The 22,294-nt window shown below is 40.7% G+C and overlaps 1 protein-coding gene across 4 annotated transcripts in view; it reads left to right on the forward strand.

The window, feature by feature from the left end:
* Positions 1 to 22,294, forward strand: part of SYNE2 (spectrin repeat containing nuclear envelope protein 2) — a 228,750-nt gene that overhangs the window by 18,640 nt on the left and 187,816 nt on the right. For all 4 annotated transcript variants that reach the window (XM_030319270.1, XM_030319269.1, XM_030319271.1 and 1 more), the window contains exons 13-21: positions 1,848 to 2,059; positions 2,206 to 2,296; positions 3,127 to 3,245; positions 3,467 to 3,593; positions 5,348 to 5,505; positions 6,379 to 6,526; positions 7,158 to 7,762; positions 10,835 to 11,014; positions 12,906 to 13,056. In XM_030319270.1, coding sequence (XP_030175130.1) covers positions 1,848 to 2,059; positions 2,206 to 2,296; positions 3,127 to 3,245; positions 3,467 to 3,593; positions 5,348 to 5,505; positions 6,379 to 6,526; positions 7,158 to 7,762; positions 10,835 to 11,014; positions 12,906 to 13,056 — 1,791 coding nt within the window. The remainder of the gene's footprint in view (positions 1 to 1,847; positions 2,060 to 2,205; positions 2,297 to 3,126; positions 3,246 to 3,466; positions 3,594 to 5,347; positions 5,506 to 6,378; positions 6,527 to 7,157; positions 7,763 to 10,834; positions 11,015 to 12,905; positions 13,057 to 22,294) is intronic.

Genomic DNA, 22,294 nt, shown 5'->3' on the forward strand with positions numbered 1-22,294 from the left:
TGTTTTAGTTTTGAGAGTCTCCATTTTTGGCTGGTTTCATGCCTGCCCTAGGGGGTTTTCTGCCCTTTGCGGCTTTAATGATAAAACCTTCTCTGCAGTGATAGTGCCTAAATCTTTATCACCACCTGAGTCCTTTCCTCTGAGGTCCAGATTCTGTTTCTGGGTGGTACATGTCCCAGTGTTCTTCAGAAACCTCCAGTTCAGCGTGTCCAAAACTAGCCCATAATATCTTCCCTCAAACTTTGCTCCCTTTTGTATCTGTTGGTCATGAAGCCACTGCAGCCTGAGAACTCCCCTCCTCCCCATCCCCTTTCCTTCCTGCTCAGCTGTGATGGAGTCAGTTGCCAGGCCTCATGGGTTACTCTCCAGGACACCTGCTTCCTCTCCTTCTTTTCCACGGTGTTGCCGTTGCCCTTGACCTGGGGTATTTTCCCCATGCGATGATGGCCACATCATCTTCCAGACCCATCAACGGAGAGACCCCTTTGAACCACAAATCCTATGTCACTGCCTCACTGTTACTTCCAGAATATCTCTAAGCCCCTTAGAACACCACGCAGGTGGGCCACAGTCTGGCCTCAAGACGTGCCTTCAGCGTCCCTTCTCCCGCGCTGTGCCCTCCAGCCACACTAGACTGCTGTTCTTTCAGAACATCTGGAGCTTTCTTCCCCTTGGCTCTTCCTTCTGGTAGGAGTGACCTCTCTCGGCTGTGACTCGGAGCAGTCGGACTTGTTCTGGCCGCATCTCCCTCAGATGGCTCCCACATGTGGAGTGGGTTTTCTCGGACTCCTTAAGGCAGGCAGCGACCCTGTCATAACACTTGTCACACCATGCGCACATTATTTGTATGACCACTGGAGGGGAGGAAAAAAAATTATTTTTTTGACTCCTGAGGGTCCCCGAAAATGAAACCAACAAAGGCAGATGAACAGGAGAAAAGCGTACATATTTTATTGAATTTTTACATGCACATGGGAGCCTTCACAAGAGAGTAAAGACCCAAAGAAGTGACCAGAGAAGGAATTTTTTATACCTTGTAGACAACAAAGCCATACATTTGTGAAGAATTGGCAAGGCAAAGATAAGGGTTAGTTTAACAAGGTTTGTTGGCAGATTTCTCCGGTACTGTCTCTGGGCTGATGAGAGTCTATCGCTAATAAAAAGAGACTTTATTTCCTGCCTGTAGGCAGAAAGCAGGGAGCTTTTTCTGTGTTTGCTGCTTCTTAATTGCCTTTAGCTCAAAATAATTTTTGCACCAAAGAGGCATATTTTTGGCGGCGTCTGGCTGGCTCAGTAGAGCGTGTGCCTCTTGATCTCGAGGTCGTGAGTTTGAGCCCCACGTTGGGTGTAGAGATGACTTTAAAAAAAAGGAGGCATACTGGGGCGCCTGGGTGGCGCAGTCGGTTAAGCGTCCGACTTCAGCCAGGTCACGATCTCGCGGTCCGTGAGTTCGAGCCCCGCGTCGGGCTCTGGGCTGATGATGGCCCAGAGCCTGGAGCCTGCTTCCGATTCTGTATCTCCCTCTCTCTCTGCCCCTCCCCCGTTCATGCTCTGTCTCTCTCTGTCCCAAAAATAAATAAACGTTGAAAAAAATAAAAAAAAGGAGGCATATTTTGGGGTGACATATTCTGGTTTCATTCACTGCGTTACTAGACTGTGGTGAATCCCTTTCAGGCTGACTTCCTCATCTTTGTTTCTCCAGTGCCCATTACCACACCAGGCGCACAGCGGATGGCCTATAAAAGATTATGTTGTTAAAGTCACACACATCTGTTAGTTTGTAATCCTTATGGACTAATCACGCAGACTCCTTTGAAACACATTGCCTGCTTTATTTCCTCAATCAGGCCTGCTTTTCTGAGGAAGGCGGTCTGTACCAGCTCCATCACCACATGGACGTCCTGCGGGAGCTGTGTGAAGAGCTGACTTCACAGAAGAGTCAACAAGAAGTGAGGAGGGCCCTCAAAGATTATGAACAGAAGATAGAAAGACTTCGGAAGTGTGCTTCCGAGATTCACGGGGCGCTGCAGCCCGCGGTGGGAGGCGTGTCGAAAAACAAGTGAGTGCTTCATAAGATTAACTACACATCAGGGGAAAACAAGAGAAAGCCCCTTGCAAGATCGAATGACAAGGAGTGTTATTTATTCTCTTTTAGACTTCCTGTTTCTGCCTCTGTTTTAACGTGCAATTTTGATTCCTTCCTAGGGAGCCCATGAGCACATCTGAGAACGGAGGAAGGAATGCCCACAGCGAGGTGCCATCTGCAAACTCAGATAATCAGCCATCAGCTGAACAGGTGTCACATGCGGATAATGTATTTTAGAAGTAAACCCAGTGAAAAAAAGCCAAGCGCACAACAATCCGCTTCTCATTAATTGCTAGCTTTAATTATCTCATTATTTTCATCAGCTGAGGAAGTAATGCAAGAAAGACTCCCTTTCAGAGAATTATAACACAGTGATCCAAAGCTATAGCGAGCGTAACGTTTTCTTCTCCTGAGGATACAACAGCTCTTTCAGAAAGAGATCATTTGCAGACATTACGATTATACGTAGTCTGTGCACGTTCCTATTCAGGGGTACGAGAGGTTGAGTTTCATCTGTACGGATGCCTCAGCTGCATGGAGATGAGCTAGTTCACTTATTATTTGTCTTTTTCTCAGTACATTGTCGTTTGCTCCCCTTGGGGATTGAATTTTCTGAATTCTTGAATTTTAGGTAAGTGGCCATGCACTGTGGGTCATAGCCCAGCCTGCTAGTCTGAAGCTGTGGGGAAGGAACCAGGTGTATTTGAAATCAGAGGTCTGGCCTGCACGCTAGGCTTCCGAAGGCTTTTGACTATGGCTATGCAGTCATAGGCAGAGACAGTATTTAGGGGTTTAGGGGCTGGGAGAACACCTTTTCTGTGCTGATATACCGATTAGAAGGTGAGACTCCGTGTAATAAATCTCTTCTGTCCTAGGGGAAGGCCTTTCTCTGACCTGAGAAGCTTCAAATAAATTTTATTACCTCCTGGGTGAGGGTATAAAGAATTAGTGATATACCTTTGTACTATAAAATGTTTATCTTTTCCAGGCAATTAAGTATATTGAAGATATTATGTTTGCTATTTTGCATATTTGCTTAGGCAATGGGATCAATTAAGAATTTTAGCCTGGAATCCGAGTTAAAGCCTCAACAGGAAGAAAGCGTTATGGAGAAGTATGAGAAGGGTCACGATGCATCTGTCCGTAGTTTACAAGAGAGGTAACTTTTAAATAACTGAAGATCCACCCAAAATCTTTCATTAATACAAACATGTTATACTTTAATACATGTGTATAACCCATTAGTCATAATTTTTGCACGTACTCCAGTAACTTAAGCAGAAATTCCTGAGATTTCCTCATGTATAATTGACAGTAATTAAAAAAAAAAAATTGTCTTCTTATTAAAGTTAAGTAGCATCGCATTTAATTTTTCCCCAGGTATGATACACACAGAGAAAATCTTGAGCTGTGCCTGCAAAACAACAAATTCAGAATTATTTCTGATTTCTCCAGTGACATAGTAAGGAGTAGTGCTTGTCTTCAGGCTAAACTGACAGATCTACAGGTAATTACTAAAAATATTATTAGAGGAGTTTTATGTTTTATTAGAAAACAATACCACCGTGAGTATAGAATTCACTACCTTTGCTGAGGTCACGTACGCTAGATGTTTCCAAAGAACTCTCTTTGTTGGATTACATTTCCAATGTCATTCTATTCTAGAAAGTGATTTGCCTTCAAGTACCAAACCCAGGAAAGACTTTGGTTCAGGGTCCTAATTTATTGCTCCTGCTCTGATTTGGTACCCCAGATACGGTGGCTTGCAGAGTTTTGGGTTGTGTATAGGATAAGAATGAGGACTTCAAAAGAATTGGTCCAAGCACTATGTTTGAAGGCAGTTTCACCCAACAGCCCAACTGTGTGGCTATAAAATTAACAATACGTGAAAAACCAGTCATCTTGACAAATTGTCACCTCGTGTGTCTCATGTTGGGCAGTAACAAAGGGGCAGGCAGTGGAAGGATCTTTCACTCTGATGGATACTCTTGTGGAGAGCCATCAGAAGAAGTATTGCATTTGGCTCAGGAGCTACAGAAAAAAAACTGTCTAATGTTGGGCACACAAGTTGTAGGCCCTACAAATGAAGATCTTCCTTACTTTGAAGACGATCTGTGCAGTGCAGGGCAACACTGTTGTATACTTGGACGTACATTAGAACGAACTCTCACAGAAAACCCATCAGGTGGAGAAAAGGGCCATGGGAGAGCCTACAGTGCCCTCCCATATTTTATAGTTATCTTCCTTTTATAATGCCAGTTTCTGAGTCACACTCTACCATCTGGCTTTTCTCTATTTTCCATCTGAGTAAGCAGAATGAATATGTTAAAATCTCTGTTGTTCAAGTGATAGATTTAGCACGTTTTCATCACAATTAAGAAACTGTCTTGAGACCTTACTCCAGTAACTGAATAATGAGTTGGTCATAAAAGCTATACTAATCCTTGGGGAAAATGAACAAATTATAATGATCAGCACTCAGTAAAATTGTGTGGTAGTGCCTTAAAAAACAAAAAACAAAAAACCTAACAAGGTAAGGAGCTGGAATAGAATAGAATTTTTACATGTTTAATTATAAATCATAATTTCATTCGCTTCTTACTTGACAGAAACAGTTTTAGTTCATTCTAGTTTTCTTTTTAGTTTAGGGAGAAACAAAGATTTATTATCTAGAGGAACTAGAATATCTGTTCTTACATTACATGTATCTTTCCTTTTTTTAAGTTTATTTGTTTTGAGAGAGAGAGAGAGAGAGAGAGAGAGAGAGCGAGCGAGCATGAGTGGGGGAGAGGCAGAGAGAGAGAGAGAGAATCTTGAGTAGGGTCTTGATCCCATGAAATCATGACCTGAGCCGAAATCAAGAGTCCAACACTTAACCGCCTCAGCCACCCAGGCGCCCCTACATGTATCTTATCTTTCTAATTGTATTCTCTGCACTGACTTATGGGAAGGAAGTGTGGGTTCCTTCATTGTTGACTCCCTTGACTTCACTGAATGGGTCTTCTAACTGAGAGCACAGTTAAGATCATTGTTCCCTGAAGGATACTTTACTCGTAGATGGTTGAAAAATATTTGTAAAACTTATTTAAAATTAAAATTAGTTAATTAATTTCATTAATGAAATTAGATATAAAAATAATTTTAATGTATTTTCGTATGAAACTTCGTGTTCATAGTTGGCGAATGCCTCATTTTGTTAGAACAAAATAATCGTGCCTGTTAACCCCCTAGTTGATAGATTACTTTATGTGTTTCATCTAGGTCTTAGAAAATGAAACTGATTCCTGCTGGAAGGAGTTTGAAGTCACTTCACTGAGGTTAGAAGAGCTTGAGAGTGACGTAAAGAAGCCCTTTATACGCGAGGCAAGAGACAGATTAAAAGAAAAAGAAAGAGAGTTTCAGATGACTCTTAATACCAGGTATAATTCTGAGATCTATTAATGCTGCATTTACTAAATTTATGAAATTTTAATGCTATTTTAAGCTAGGCTAGTACTATATTAAGTATTTTATTTGGTTGCTAACTTGAGGGCCATTTTACTGATGAGGAAACTGATACTCAGGGAGGTTACATAACCTAACCAGCCTCCCCACTGGCCAGACATTTAGGTGGAATTTGCACTCTGTTGAGTTCCAAAGGCCGTGCTCTTCCCCCTGATCTGCCCTTGGGCATGAATTTGGCCATGTCACATAACTTCTCTGAATCTTGATTTTCCCATTTCCAAAATGAGAGTGCTGTTATTATCCCCTATACATAGGATGTGTTTCCCCAGGACATATCCCCACTTTACATAAGAGAAAACTGAGGCTCACAGTCATATGTTATTCGTCAAAGGTCACACATTTCATTCCCAGATTAGTAGAGCCCATTTCTTTGAATTGTTATATTTTCACTAATAAAATAATTAGTGTTTGTAATGACATTTCTTTGTCATCCAAGGCAAAGTTAAATTACATTCACCATTTTGCCCTTCAAAAGGTTAGGAAAGGCTCTGTATGTTTTACAACAATTTTCCATTCAGTGTGGTTTCTGTTAAGCTATTATGAATATGTGGATATAGCAAACAACTCATTCTTTGGCATTTTGGATTGCTGGATTTGGGGTTTTTTTGGTGTGTTTTTTGTTGTTTTTCCTGGGTTTGGGTTTTAATGTGATAATCTGCACATATCATTGTATGTATTCTTATTGGGTAATTATTTTTTGTTTGTAGTTAAACAATGGCATTAATATGTTTTATAGACTACATTTATGGTGCCTTTTCCCATTGTGTCTGGGTTTATTTTTCACCCAGAATGGAATCTTTGGAGACTGCGCTGAAGATTGTGTTACCTGTGGAGAAGGAATCACTTCTCCTCTGTGGCTCAGACCTGCTCCTCCATGAAATGGCCATTCAAGAATTTCATCTCATTGATGCTGATGGCATTTATCAAAACCTGAGGGTAAATATAAGTTTTCCCAGGCACTCATAGAATAAATCAATTCTTCAGAGATTTTTAATTATACGTCAATAGTATATAGTTAGACGGTAAGTAATGGCAGAAAGTCTTCAATAATTTAGACTGATTTATTTCTCATCTCTTTTATTCCTCACAAATTTGAAAGTAGGTACAGTGAAGTTAATAGGTCTTTTCTTTGAATTCAAAATGAAGGTCTGCTTATGAATATCTTCTCCAATGACTGAAATCCTAAGTATTGTATTAGACTCATGTGCATTTTCTACAGTTTACTTATTCCAGGTCTCATTTGAAATAAAAAATATTTAAGTTTGATGTTTCAGATTATAAACAGATGTCGCCACAGTTTAATCTCTATTTTCACTGGAGCCGTAGATTTATATACTTGTTTTCTTTTGGGGATTGAAACATCAGAAAGGTTATCAGATCATGAAACAGATGGGCTCTGATTGTTTGTGATTAAAATGTTTCCTTCTGTGGACCCTGTCCGACTTGGCAGACCCGGGAAGTGGTTTTCCAGATGCAATCTAGTCATTGGGAGTTTAGGTGCATTGCTGATGGGCAGTCTCTCTTTTTCTCTGCCTCAGTCTTTTCGGCATTTCTTACTTTATTTTAGAATATCCAAGATTCCATCATAAAACAGATTGAAATATGTAATAATTGGGAACAGTGGGGCGACTTTGCATTGAAAGAATTACACCCACTGGATCTCCATGCAGCAAAGAATATTATACTGAAACACAGAACACAACTTGATGAAACGAACCACAAGGTACAGAGTTGTAAAGATGCCCTCAAAGCTCTGGAGGACTTTCTGGCTTCTCTGAAAACAGCTGAACTCCCTTTTGAGCTTGTTACAGACCTGTCAGCCTCAGATACACAGGTGGTACCAGAAAACACTTTGACAATAGAAAATAAAGAAGGAGAAACCAATCTGATGAAGGACAAGGCCAGACATTTGGATGAACGTTTGAAGACGCTTGGTATAAGCTTTAAAGATGCTGAACGGGGTGACAACACCTGTGAAAAACTTGTTGATGCTTTGTCCAAAAAGTTATTTGAGACACATGGCTATGGCGTGCAGGAGGAGTTCACTGAAGACAAGTTACTCGAGACTTGTACTTTCAAAAATAATGAACTCCTGAAAAATATTCAAGATGTGTGCAATCAAATCAGTAAAATCAGTCTTAAGGATCCCACTGCTCCAGCTGTGAAACAACGGTAAGTCTCATGTCCGTCGATGACCCCTTGCGGGATGATACTCCTCTGTATTTTCAGTATGTTTTAGGTGAAAGAAATTCTTTCTGTGTCTTTCTACTTCTGTTCCATCCTGCTCTATTCAGTGTTCAGCATGCTTTTCTGTAAGCACTTCAAACAAGCTTCCCTTTTGTTGACAGTGTGCCTTTACAAAATGTTATATGATTTTTTTTTCTCCCTAAAGTGTACATTTCATGGACAAAGGAGTAATGAAATAAGATGCATGTAAAGTACTTGAGTTCCTTCAAAGTCCCGTTAGCGCTCTGGTCTTTATTACGGGGTTCTCATGATGAGAGAAGACCTAAAAAACTCCACACACGGGGTACTAAAGAAAGAAAGAAGTGGTAAAGGATAGGCATGCTGTACCCTGTCCCTATTTGTTGCTGAATTATTTGGTCTCCTGCTCTCCTCCCAGCAGGATGGGGATGGGGACAGAGTGGGACGGCATGGGACTGGATGCAAGAGGTCAGCCAAGGTTAGTTTTGATTCTGGAGATTGAGCAGAATTGTGGTAAACTGAGGCAGGCAGGCTTTGTACTAGTGCCGTGATTTTAACTCTGGTGTTCAGAGCCAGCCTCCAGGTCCTGCAAGTGATAATGCTAGCAAGTTACCTCTGTGGCACTCTCCGCCCCTTTCTAAATCTTTCCCACATCCTGTCTCCTCTGCCCACCAAGTCCCTCAGGCTCAGTGCTCTCTTGAGACTCTTCAGTTGACCAAGCTCTTCCCTCTGAAACTGTCCTGTGCTAACGGTCTCAATGAGACTTTTATTCCTAAGTGCCCAGTTCTTAGTGAGGTGTTGAACTAATTACTAATGTGTTATTTATTGTTAATAAATATTTATTCTTTATTCATAAATAATAAGTAATAAATAAATTCCATGTTAATTTATACATGAAAAACTATACATCGATAAACAATAAATTGCTTTAATTTTTTTTTAATTTTTTTTTTAACGTTTATTTCCTTTTGAGACAGAGACAGAAGATGAACGGGGGAGGGTCAGAGAGAGAGAGGGAGACACAGAACCCGAAACAGGCTCCAGGCTCTGAGCTGTCAGCACAGAGCCCGACGCGGGGCTCGAACCCACGAGCCGCGAGATCATGACCTGAGCCGAAGTCGGACGCTCAACCGACTGAGCCACCCAGGCGCCCCAAATTGCTTTAATTTTTAATTTAGCTACCAGTACAACAAATACGTGTTGTGTGCCAGGTACTATTTTAGGTACTGCGGATAGAGGAGTCAGCACAAAAGACAAAAGCTCTTGTTCCTGATGGAGTCTTATCTAGTGAGAGGAGTAAGATATTCAATATGTTTGATAGTGATAAAAGCTATGAAGAAAAATCGAACAAGGACGGAGGAGGGGGTTGTAATTCAAAAAGAGTCATCAAGAGTTTTACTGAGAAAGTAACTTTTGAGTCAGATGGGATGGATGAGAGAGCTGGCCCGGTGACTCCCGGGAGGAAGAGCCTTCCAGGCCGAGGGAGCAGTAGGTGTGAGAATGAGCCTGGCATGTTTGAGGAGAGGCAAGGAGTTGGGAAAGTCAACAGTGAGGGGAAGAAGTATGAAAGGGGATCAGAACGGGTGGGATGGGGCTTAGCTCAGGTAACCTGTGGGCCATGAGATAGCTTTGGCTTTTTCTTTGAGTAACATGGGAAGTCATTGGAGGGGTCCGAGCAAATGGAAATGATTTGGTTTTCACTGTAACAGGCTCTCTCTGGCCCAAGTGTTGAGAACGGTGTAAGAGTCAAGTGAAGATACAGGAAGTCTAGGTTCACCTATGGTAGTGATCCAGGTGAGGGATGATGGTAGCATGGACCAGTGGTGAGGTGGCAAAAAGGGCTAAGATTCTGGATAAATTCTTAAGATAGAGTCCACAGTTATATAGGTTATATGTACACATCGTACATAGCTTATAAGGAAGATTGGAGTCGAGAATGATTCCAAGCTTTGACTTGAGCAACTAGAAGAATGGAGTTACCATTAACTGAGATGAGAAAGAATGAAGTTTATCAGGTACTGATCAAGTGTGCTCAGTTTTAGAAATGATAGGTTCAAAATACTTATTTGACGTTCAAATATGGATATCAACAAGATTCTTAACGACAGATGGAGTCAGGAGAGGGGGCTGAGCATTTAGAATGCCGTGTAGAGTCGTGAGATGGGTGATATTGCCCGCGGAGGGAGTTCAGACAGACAAGGGAAGAAGTCCAAGCTGTTTACTCCAGGCACTCCATGTTAAGAGATCAGGGAGATGAGGAGGAACCAGGGAACGAAACCAAGAAAGAGTGGCCAGTATAGGAGAAGGGAAATCAAGAGAGTCCTGTAGTCAAGTGAGAAGACCTTTCAACAAGGAGAAGTGGTCAGCTGTGTCAAATGCTACTGACCCGTGAAGGAAGCGAAGGTTGAGAATGGAACATGGGTTTAGCAACGTGGAGGTTACCGAAGATCTTGGCGAGCAGGTGGAGAGTGAAATCCTTATGGGAGTGGATTCCAGAGAGAATTGGAAGAAAGGAGGTAGAGAAGTGAGTACCTGAGAAAAGCAATTTAGACCTGGGTGAATGGAGTTAACCCTTCCAGATTAAAACCCTTAGGTCAAATGAATCCTTTTTGATGGGGAAGAGCTTTTTGTACACAAGGTAGAAATGCAACATATCCTTGCATGTTCCTTTCTCCTCGGCTTCCTCTGCTCTTCCTTAGGAGCTTGCGGGGCATGTTCACCTGTCTCTTGTCCTTTCTCCATGTCACACTCTCTTTCCCGTTCGCACCCACTCATATTCTTTGTCTGGTTTCTCTCAGGTGCATATCCATCTTCTTTACAAGTGTGTTCACCACAGAAAAAGGTCACTGCTTATGGTTTTGTATATTTATTATGTTTAAAATACCGAATTAGTATTCTGGAAATGCAAAGAGTGTGTAATTTTGGCATAATAGTTTGAGGGCAAATTACAGTGAGAGTGCCTCCCCCAAATTGCCCTTATTTGTGTTGAATCAGAGTGGCCAATCATCGGTTATCAAACTTTTCTCTTTTGTAATCAAGGAAAAAAGCACTAATGAAACTGGATAAGGATCTAGATGAATATGAAGAAGAGAAGAAATGCTTGCAAGAAATGGTCAGTTCTCTTCCGCAGTTCAGAGACGGCCGAGAAAAATCGCTGAATCAACAGTGCCAAAATACAGCACTTTTGTGGGAGAATACAAAAGCTTCGGTCACTGAATGGTAAGGAAAAAAATCCCTCCCAAATCTGAAAAATTGTGTGTAGCACAATCAACTTTTTGAACTACGTTGAAAACACATCCCCATGGACCTAAAGGAGGAACACGCATAAGCATTTCATACTGGAAGCTCATGAGACCAATGTCTGGGGCAAGATCTGGAATCCTAGATTATATTGCCCAATGAATTTAAGAGGTTTATCTAAGAGGAATAACAAATAACCAGTGTATTTATTATTATTATTACTCTACCTGTATTAGTTTTCTATTGCTGTTCTGTAACTAGTTACCAGCAGTTTAGTGGCTTAAAAACAACACAAATTTATCTTACAGTCTGGAGGCTGGAAATTCTGAAATCAAGCTGCCTTCCTTTCTTGGAGGCTCTAGGACAGAATCCGTTTCCTTGCCTTCTAGAGGCCTCCTGACTCCTACTACTTTCCTTGCTGTATGTCCCCTTCCTCCATCTTTTTTTTTTTTCTTTTTAAATGTTAATTTTTGAGAGATAGAGCATGCAAGGTGGGGAGGCACAGAAACGGCAGGGAAAGAATCCGAAGTGGGCTCTGTGCTGATAGCAGCAAGCCTGACGTGGGGCTCAAACTCACGAATTGTGAGATCATGACCTGAGCCAAAGTTGGACGCTCAACCAACTGAGCCACCCTTCTTCATCTTTAAAGCTAGCCATGTGGTGTCTTCAAATCTTAATCTGGCTCTTTCTCCCCTCCTCTCATTTCTTTTTCTGTTGTCACTCTGACCCTCTTGTCACCCTCTTATAAGGGGCCTTGTGATGATATTGTACCCACACAGATAATTCATGGTAATATTCCTATTTTAAGTTAATCCTTAATCACACCGGTTGGTGATTCTGCTGAATGTTCTCCATCCATGCCTTCTTTCCCTAACTCTCTGTCTGGAGGTAGAAGTGGTCAGGAGAGCTGATCCCTAGCTGACTGTACCAGCCAAGCCAAGGGGTCCAGTTAGGACAGGAAGTTACTAGTAGGAGATTTGAAGACAAGCAGAGAGAGAGAGGTCAAGGCGATCTTAACCCCCTCCCTTTCCAGCAGGTGGTTCTGGCAGCCCCTACTGGCAGCCTCCTCTCTGGCCCAGGGCACTTCCCCCTTTCCCCTGAGGCCGAGTGGTGTATCTGTTTTTCTCTAGTTCATGTCTCGGCTCCCTGAAAGTTTCCCTTAACTCTGCCCGCATCAGTGGTCCTTTTACACAGAACTCTGTCTGAGGGCACCTCCTGTTTTCTACTGGAACCTGAATGTACAGAAGTTAAGATAAAGCCTGTCTGTGGTATTCAATCTACTGTACCCTTTGATTTTGTACAGGAAAGAAATTGAGGTCCAAAGAGGCTAAAGTCACATGACTGATTAGTGCCAGCCGCAACTAGAAATCAGGTCTCCTAACTGCTTCATTATTTGTATTACTTTACTTTTTTTCAAAGGGCTAACTCTAGAATGAGCAAATAGACATAAACAAACTGTGACTTGCTGAATTAGTATGGAAACAATCTCCAAGAATAGTGCCAGGGAGGCCCTGTTTTCCAAGATATAGTTTGGTTAATGATGAAACTGAGATGCCGATTCCTTAAGATTATGAATCCTGTGTTTCTTCCTAGAGCTTACATCTGGTAATTTTTTTTTTTTTTTTTTTTTGCTATTGAAGTAGTGAAAATCATAATCCAGTGCTTTTTTAGACCATCCATTTGCCAGATAAGTATGTATGCCATCATTCTTAGGTTAAATTGGTAAAACAATATGCGAAACCATGTCAAGAGGAAAAATCCTTCTGTAACGTATTAGTCGTTATTGTAGGATACTTACAAAGAGAGAGAATGGTTTCCCTATTCTTAGAGATTTACCTGTTTTACTTTTTTCTTTTTTTTTTTTCCATAGCCTTGACCAATGTGAAAGAGTTTTGGAGCTCTTAAAACAGTATCAGAATTTTAAAAGTGTCTTGACAACTTTGATTCAAAAAGAAGAGAATGTCATCTCCCTTCAGGCTTCCTACATGGGAAAAGAGAACCTGAAGAAAAGGATAGCAGAGGTGAGTCCCGATTCCAAAGGGAACTCTACACCGTGGAGTTTGAAACTCGGCTTACAAGAACGGTGACCGTTTTACGAGATATCTAAGACCTTACTGAATTTATTACTAGGGCTTGAAAAAAACCCAGTCCCCAAGTTAACGCTAGGTTGCTTCTGTTTGGTTCTTGATACTATTGGTGTGGTTCTGCTGGAGTCTGGGGTCACCCCTGCTCCTACCTCTGTACAATTTCGACAGTCTTTGCACTGACCTTCTACCCAAAAGGAAACTGAGGCTTCATTTTAGGCTTGAGAGAATGAAGGTAGTGGGAAAACCCCTCTGTTATTAGTAGCCAAAGGAATAATTATGTTTTTATTTATTGGCTTTCTGTAAAGGTGTGTGAGTGTATGTCCATGTTGTTCCATCTGTATTCATAGCCTAAGCAATCACAGCATATTCGAAGAAGAGTAACACTTTTGGACACTAGGTGTCATTATTTTCTGCGATTTTATGTGGTTATCAACCAGAATGGCAGAAGAATGGAATCGTTGAAGGACACTGCCTGCTACACTATGTGACTGCACACCAGGAAGTTGCTTTTCCTAGCGGCTTTATGGTTTGATGAGAGAGAATCAACCAGATGCCTGCAGACAATTTAGTCTTTATCTAGAACTCTTATCCCTGAAGCCGAAGGTGCAGGGTGCAGACACATGACCAGAGCTATAGATGAGGAATAGCCTTAGTCTGAGACCCGCTTTCTCAGACTCAGTTTCTTGGAACTGATCAATCACAGAGAGCCTTGTTTGGACACCAGTTGTACAATATGTGACTGTGTAACTGGTTTGCTATGAGATTTAAATGAGGAAGGCCACCAAAACCATGAGCAGACAGTGCTCAGAAGCAACCTGTCTGCTTCCATCCAGCAGAGGTAGCTTTGGGTTTTGGTGGTCTTGGGATCTAGAAGGATCCTGTCATCATCCCAGGGGATTTAAAGAGCTGTGGGTTTTCTTGATTCCCAGTAAATTCAACATGACCAGCCTTACAAGATTGACCTCAACCTTGTGTCCCAATTTACATAGCTACTCTTCTGCTATGGCCCTGATGCCAGTTTCCCAATGTGTACTGTTGTGTCAGGATCAAAATCTGCCTTATTCACAGATCCTGAGTCCCTACCTTGTATACTGAACAGATATCTAGTCTCTCTTGACTTGCAACTATTCTTGATTTGTGCTAATCCTCCTCAGTTCTGGAATTCCTGCCTTTGTCTCATTAAGTGAAATCCCATTACCAATAGAAAGTCTTTCCTTTCCTGATGAGGTGAAGTAGCAACTGTAAAGTGCCTAGGACTTCATCAACACCTAAATGAGTGTTAGTCCTAATGACCCACCCTGTGTATGCCTGTGAACACTCTCTTCTCGGGTATATGAGCATTCCTCCTGCCACCTATAACTGTGAACTGTACTTTCTGGATAAGTTATTTATCTGATGAATAAAACTTACTTCATCACCCAGCAGCTCTGTTGGGCTGGGGTGCCATACTTGTGGATCTGCCAGGTTGACCCCATCCTTTGAATGCTGGGTAGAGGCAGCCATGTTGTTCCCTGGGCCAGTTTGCTCTGGGCCTATGATGGGAGGGGCAGCCTGATGGTCTCTGAGTCACTTTTGGGTCATTCTTCTCCTGTCTTGAAGACTAATGCATGCCTTCTGATGAGATGGCTGGTCTATAGCAATCTCCTTATGAAAGGGTCTTTTGGCCATTGTGTTAGTGTTCTCATTTTTTGGCAATATGGTATGAATATGGATAGACTGAGAATTTTCCAGATTTTTCAGTTCTGCTTCCCTTTTACTTAGCAATTCCATCTTTGAATCATTTATGTTTTCTCACCTTTTACTGTAAGCAGTCAAGGAGGAGCCAGGTCACATCTTCAGCACTTTGCTAAAGACATAACTTCAGCTAAATATTCAATTTCATTGCTAGCTCGTTCTACCTTCCACAAAAACACAAGAACACAAACACAGTTCAGTCCAGTTCTTTGCCACTTGATAACAAGTATCTCCTTTTCTCCAGATCCAACATCATGTTCCTCATTTCTGTCTGCAACCTCATCGAAATGGCCTTTAGTATCTACATTCCTTTAGTGTCTACATTCCTTTAGTATCTACATTCTGTTCATCATTACTTAGTTATTCTGTAAGAAGATTGAGACTTTCTCTCAGCTCTCCTCTTTTCTTTCTGAGCCCTCACCAGAATCGCCCTTAACCATCATTTCAGGGCAATACTGGCTTTTTCTAGCAGACTTCTCAAAAGTCTTCCAGCCTCTACCCATAACCCAGTTCTAAAGCCTCTTCTACATTTTTTGGTATTTATTACAGCAGTACCCCACTGCTCTGTACCAATTTCTGTCCTACTCTCTTCAAGCTGTAATGAAAAAAAAAATACCATACATTGGATGGCTTATAAACAACAATAATTTGGGGTGCCTGGGTAGCTCAGTTGGTCAAGCGTCTGACTTCAGCTCAGGTCATGATCTCATGGTTCATGAGTTCAAGCCCCGCGTCAGGCTCTGTGCTGACAGCTCAGAGCCTGGAGCCTGCTTCAGATTCTGTGTCTCCATCTGTCTGCCCCTCCCCAGCTTGCAGTCTATCTCTCTGTCTTTCTCAAAAATAAATAAACATTAAAAAAATTTTTTTAATAAAAAAAATAAACAGCAGAAATTTATTTCTCCCAGTTCTGGAAGTTGAGAAGTACAAAAGCAAGGTCCCTGCAGATTTGGGGTCTGGTGGGGGCTTGCTTCCTGGTTCAGAGATGGCTGTCTTCTTGCTATGTCCTTAGATGGAGGAAAGGGCAAGAGAACTCTCTAGGGTCTCTTTTATAAGGGCACTAATTCTATTTATGAGGGCTTCACCCTCATGACCTCATGCCCTGCCAAAGGACCCACCTCCAAATACCATCACTATGGGGTTTAGAACAACAGCCTCTATGGTTTCTTATTAACTAACATAAAAATTCATAGTTTCTTATTTCAACAGCAATTTTCTTTTTTTTTTTTAATTTTTTTTTCAACGTTTATTTATTTTTGGGACAGCGAGAGACAGAGCATGAACGGGGGAGGGCCAGAGAGAGAGGGAGACACAGAATCGGAAACAGGCTCCAGGCTCTGAGCCATCAGCCCAGAGCCTGACGCGGGGCTCGAACTCACGGACCGCGAGATCGTGACCTGGCTGAAGTCGGACGCTTAACCGACTGCGCCACCCAGGCGCCCCTTATTTCATTTTTTAACTTCTAACTTTGTTTTGTCTGTCACAACAAAGTTTATTATGAAAATAGGCTGGTATGGATAAGGACAGAGCAACAGCAATTTTAACCATGGATAGATCAAAGAATGAGGACTTTTAATAAATTATTCCTGTGCATAATATGATTTCACATATGCAAAATATATAGTAATAATATAGTTCATTTAAACATGTCCTCATAAATGGAAGCCAGTATAATAAAGTTTAATTTTTTATTATTTAAAATTTTTTTTTTCAACGTTTATTTATTTTTTTGGGACAGAGAGAGACAGAGCATGAACGGGGGAGGGGCAGAGAGAGAGGGAGACACAGAATCGGAAACAGGCTCCAGGCTCTGAGCCGTCAGCCCAGAGCCCGACGCGGGGCTCGAACTCACGGACCGCGAGATCGTGACCTGGCTGAAGTCGGATGCTTAACCGGCTGCGCCACCCAGGCGCCCCAATTTTTTATTATTTTAAATAATGCTGTAGGGTGGAAAAGAGTTTTCATAAATATGAGAGAGTAAGGTTTACAGTAACGTACAGAGAACTCATAGAAATTAGTGAGTAAACCACTGAGATCCAAGTGGATATTTGTACACAGGAAACAAATTGGCAATTGTAAAAAAAAAGAGACATAGTTGAACCTCATGAGTAATCAAAGGAAACCAAAGCTACTCCAAAATACCTCTGTTGGCCTTTTGATAGTCAATAAGATGTCTGCTCTTTATGTTGCTGGTCAGAGAGCATACTGACACTACTCTTTTGGAAAACATTTTGACAGTAGTATTCAAGATCCATGAAAATACGCCTCCCATTTGACCAAATATTTTACTTCTAGGATTAATCTTAAATACGGAAGATTCTTAATACCAAAGACATTCCTTGCAGCACTTTAAAATGTACTAATTTCCTTCTTTCTTCACTGGCCAAACCATACCCCCCTCCACTCCAATGACTGACTTGCCTCAGAAGCTGGAAAATCCTGAGGCCAGCAAAATTGGTTTTATTTGCAAATAAGAGTATCATGTGGTTTTGAGGTTTTAAGTAACACTGCTACCACTACTAAAAATGATAACGGTGATGATAGTAAAAGCTTTGGCCATTGATGGCTTGGCCATCATGTGCCAAGTTCTTCACACATTATTGTATGGTTTCATTCCCAAATAATCCTTCAAGGGTTAAGTATTAACCCTGTTATATTGATGAGAAAACCAAGGTTTAGAGAATTTTAGAAGTAACTGTAGGGTTTGTAATGTTATTTACACGGTGTTAAGAATGAAGAACAAAGGAATTCCTCACCCTGCCCTGTTAGTTTTCCCGATTTCTTGTGGGATTGTCAAAGGAGATATATACTCAAAAAATAAGAACAAATAGTATTGCTTTATTGTAAGTTGCGTGAGTGCCCAATACCCCAGCAGGTTCTCTGGGAAGATGTGGTTCAAGCATCAGGCCAGCCTAAATGCTTACAAGGCCTTTTTCTCCTCCAGATCGAAATCCAAGTCTTAGAATCTTATCACAGAGTAGCTCAGATATGGATACAGGGACCTGTGTTCTTCATCTTATGTCAAGATAGGTTCATAATGCTGGTCTCAAGGATCTTACCTGTTAAATAATAAGAAGCAGAAAAAAAGAACCATATCCACATATTGTATTTCTCAGACACGCTGATCCTGCTTACCAGTAACATCTAATTTATGTCTTGGAATTTGGACAGATTAGCATCTTCCTCTGTAACCAAGGCAAAAAGTGAGGATAGAGGTTAAGTGACTTTCCCAAGATTATATGGCTGATAAATGGCATAATCATGACTTAATCCCAGAGCTGTGTGACTACAAAGTCATGTTTCAATCATCATAATATTGCCTTCTCTGTAAATGTTTGAAATACATATATGGCAGAAATAAAAATTAACTTTGCGTTGTCTCTTCCCCCTTTCTCATCTGTAGAGGTTTGGTCACAAAGGCATTTTAAAAATTAATAAAATCACGAATTCCCTTTATGAAATGTATAAGAGCCTAAGCACTTATTATTATATTGAGAATCTTTTAGTATGGTATCTGGCATATGAGCAGTTTACATATTTGCTGGAATAATACGTTACTTTGTGATGTAAAATTATATTTTGTGATGAATTACATACCGTCTTCAGAAACAATCCATTTCTGTAGTATGTATTTGTAGTGTGATGCTTTGCACCAGTGGCTGAAATATGATATCACTGAGAACTTTTGTCTTTCAAACCATAGAAACCTGGATGTTTATCTAGGATATGGGGCCAGATTTCCACTCTCTTTAATGAAAGACAGAAGTGCAAGAGTAAGACTAAAGGCTAGAATGTCAGGGGACCATTCAAGTTTGGGAAAAGACAGAGTGAGCCTACTTTCCTTTATTCTACCCTTTCAATGTATTGTGGAACAAAACCCACAGTTCCTGTCAGTGCTAAAGATACCCTCTCCTGCTCTTTCTTTTTTCTTCACCCAGTGGCGGCATATGTCAATTGTAACAACAGAGTTCTTTGAATGTATTGAAAATTATGCCATATAATTGAACAAATTATTTTTCCATTTAATTGAACAAAAATGTATTATGCCCATTGCAGAGGCTTGTGCCAGGAAGAAAAACACTGGAGTTTGCAATCAGCTTTGAAGAGGTATCATTCAGCATCCAGTCAGGAGACAGAAACCCCCCCAGTAATTTTTTTTTTCTATTTTAAAATTTTTATTCAGTTATTATTATTTTATCTTTCTATAATTTATTTATTTTTTATAATTTACATCCAAGTTAGTTAGCAAATAGTGCAACAATGATTTCAGGAGTAGATACCTTAATGCCCCTTGCCCATTTAGCCCTTCCCCCCCTCCCACAACCCCTCCAGTAACCCTGTGTTTGTTCTCCATATTTAAGACTCTCTTATGTTTCGTCCCCCTCCCTGTTTTTATATTCTTTTTGCTTCCCTTCCCTTATGTTCATCTGTTTTCTATCTTAAAGTCCTCATATGAGTGAAGTCATATGATATTTGTCTTTCTCTAATTTCCCTTAGCATAATACCCTCTAGTTCCATCCACGTAATTGCAAATGGCAAGATTTCATTCTTTTTGATCGCTGAGTAATACTCCTCAGTTTTTATTATTTTAATTAAATTTTTATTTTGAGATAATTATAGATTCACATGCGGTTGTAAGAAATTATACAGAGAGGGGCGCCTGGGTGGCGCAGTCGGTTAAGCGTCCGACATCAGCCAGGTCACGATCTCGCGGTCTGTGAGTTCGAGCCCCCGCGTCGGGCTCTGGGCTGATGGCTCAGAGCCTGGAGCCTGTTTCCGATTCTGTGTCTCCCTCTCTCTCTGCCCCTCCCCCGTTCATGCTCTGTCTCTCTCTGTCCCAAAAATAAATAAAAAACGTTGAAAAAAAAATTAAAAAAAAAAAAAGAAATTATACAGAGAAATCCTGAGTACCCTTTACTGTAAGTTTCCCCAATGTTAAATCTTACAAAACGACGTAGTACAATATTGCAGTCAGGACACTGCCATTGATACAGTCAAGATCAAGAATGCTTCCATCACCACGAGGATCCCTCATGCTGTCCTTTTATAGCCCTACCCTTTTTCCTCCTGTACATACACATACAGTATGTAACTTGGGAATTGGCTATTTCACACTCAGCATAATTCTCTGGAGATTCACTCAGATTCTTGCATGTGTTGGTAGTTTGTTCCCTTTTCTTGCTGTGTAGTTTTCCATGGTATGGATGTAACCACAGTTTGTTCCATTACTCGCCGCTGAAGGGCATCTGGGTTGTTTATAATTTCGGGCTATTACAAGTAAAGCTGCTATAAACACATTCATATAGGGGTCTTTATGTGAATGTAAGTTTTTATTTCTCAGGGTTAACTGCGTAGGAGTGCAGTTGCTGGCTTGTATGTTAATCGTGTATTTAGTTTTTAGAGAAACTGCCCAACTGCTCCCACCAGCATTGTGGAATGATCCAGTTTCTCTGCATCGTTGCCAGCATTAGATGCTGTCTCAATTTTTTTTTTTTTTTAACTCATGCTGATAGGTATGTAGTGGTATCACATTATGGTTTTAATTTGCATCTTCCTAATTGCTAATGGTATTGATAATCTTTTCTCGTGCTTGTTTGCCATCTGTATGTCATCTTGGGGGAATTATCTCCATATCTTTTGCTTATTTACACTAATTAGATTTGTTTTGTTACTGTTGCGTTTTGAGCATTCTTTTTATGTTCTAGATACTAACCGTTTGTTAGGTGATTTGCAAATACTTTCTCCTAAACTGGAGCTTATCTTTTCATCCTCATAACAGGGTCTTTTGCAAAGCAAAAGGTTTTCATTTCAGTAAAGTACTATTTATCTCCTAAACTGGAGCTTGTCTTTTCATCCTCATAACAGGGTCTTTTGCAAAGCAAAAGGTTTTCATTTCAGTAAAGTACTATTTGTCGTTTTCTCCTTTCATGCATTGTACTTTTGGTGTTAAAATCTGCGAGTCTTCGTGTAGCTCAAGATCCTGAAGATTTTCTCATATTTTTTTTCCTAGAAGTTTTATAGTGTTACGATTTACACTTAAGCCCGTCATCCATTTAGAGTAAGTTTCTATATAAGGTATGAGACTTAGGTCTATAGATGTCTAGTTGCTCCAGTGCCATATATTGAAAAGGCTCTCTTTCCTCCATTGAATTGCTTTTGCACTTTGTCAAAAACCAGTTGGGCAAACTCTTTGGGTCCCCTTCCAGTTCACTGTTCTTTTCCATTGATCTATGTGTCTATCTCTTTGCCAAGACCACATTATCTTTATTACTGTACCTCTATGATAAGTCTTAAAATCAGGTAGACTGATTCTTCCTACTTTCTTCTTCTTTTTCAAATGTTTTAGGTCTTCTAGTTTGTTCAGCATGCCATATAAATTTTATCTATCTATCTATCTATCTAAGGGAAAAAGAAAATTCAGGGAACTTACCACCAAATTGGTGTTCAGGAGCTGGTCTTGAACTCTCCACTTTTCATTCTTACTAAGTTTGTTTCTTATATGATATCTAGGGATTTTAGTTGTACTTAATGGGAAGAATAGGGAAAATTATGTCTACTCCATATTTCCAGAAATGGAAGTCCCCTGCAGTGTATACTTTTTTAGGTGTTTGCCTATGAGAAATCTATTTTCAAATTTTATATTGTTGTTAAAAATGCTCAGGTAAGACTGGAAAGCTGAGTGAAACATTACATTCGTCAACACTCAAATTTTATTTTGTAGTTTAAGACCATCGGCCTTTTGATAATACAGTATTTTACCTTCCATGTTAGAAATGATATTGGGGGTTAACAAATGGTGCTGGGAGAACTGGACAGCAACATGCAGAAGGTGGAAACTAGACCACTTTCTCACACCATTCATAAAAATAAACTCAAAATGGATAAAGGACCTGAATGTGAGACAGGAAACCATCAAAACCCTAGAGGAGAAAGCAGGAAAAGACCTCTCTGACCTCAGCCGCAGTAATTTCTTACTTGACACATCCCCAAAGGCAAGGGAATTAAAAGCAAAAATGAACTATTGGGATCTCATGAAGATAAAAAGCTTCTGCACAGCAAAGGAAACAATCAACAAAACTAAAAGGCGACCAACGGGATGGGAAAAGATATTTGCAAATGACATATCGGACAAAGGGCTAGTATCCAAAATCTATAAAGAGCTCACCAAACTCCACACCCGAAAAACAAATAATCCAGTGAAGAAATGGGCAGAAAACATGAATAGACACTTCTCTAAAGAAGACGTCCGGATGGCCAACAGGCACATGAAAAGATGCTCAACGTCGCTCCTCATCAGGGAAATACAAATCAGAACCACACTCAGATATCACCTCATGCCAGTCAGAGTGGCCAGAATGAACAAATCAGGAGACTATAGATGCTGGAGAGGATGTGGAGAAACGGGAACCCTCTTGCACTGTTGGTGGGAATGCAAACTGGT

Source organism: Lynx canadensis, chromosome B3 (assembly GCF_007474595.2).
Source record: "Lynx canadensis isolate LIC74 chromosome B3, mLynCan4.pri.v2, whole genome shotgun sequence".
NCBI lineage: Eukaryota > Metazoa > Chordata > Mammalia > Carnivora > Felidae > Lynx > Lynx canadensis.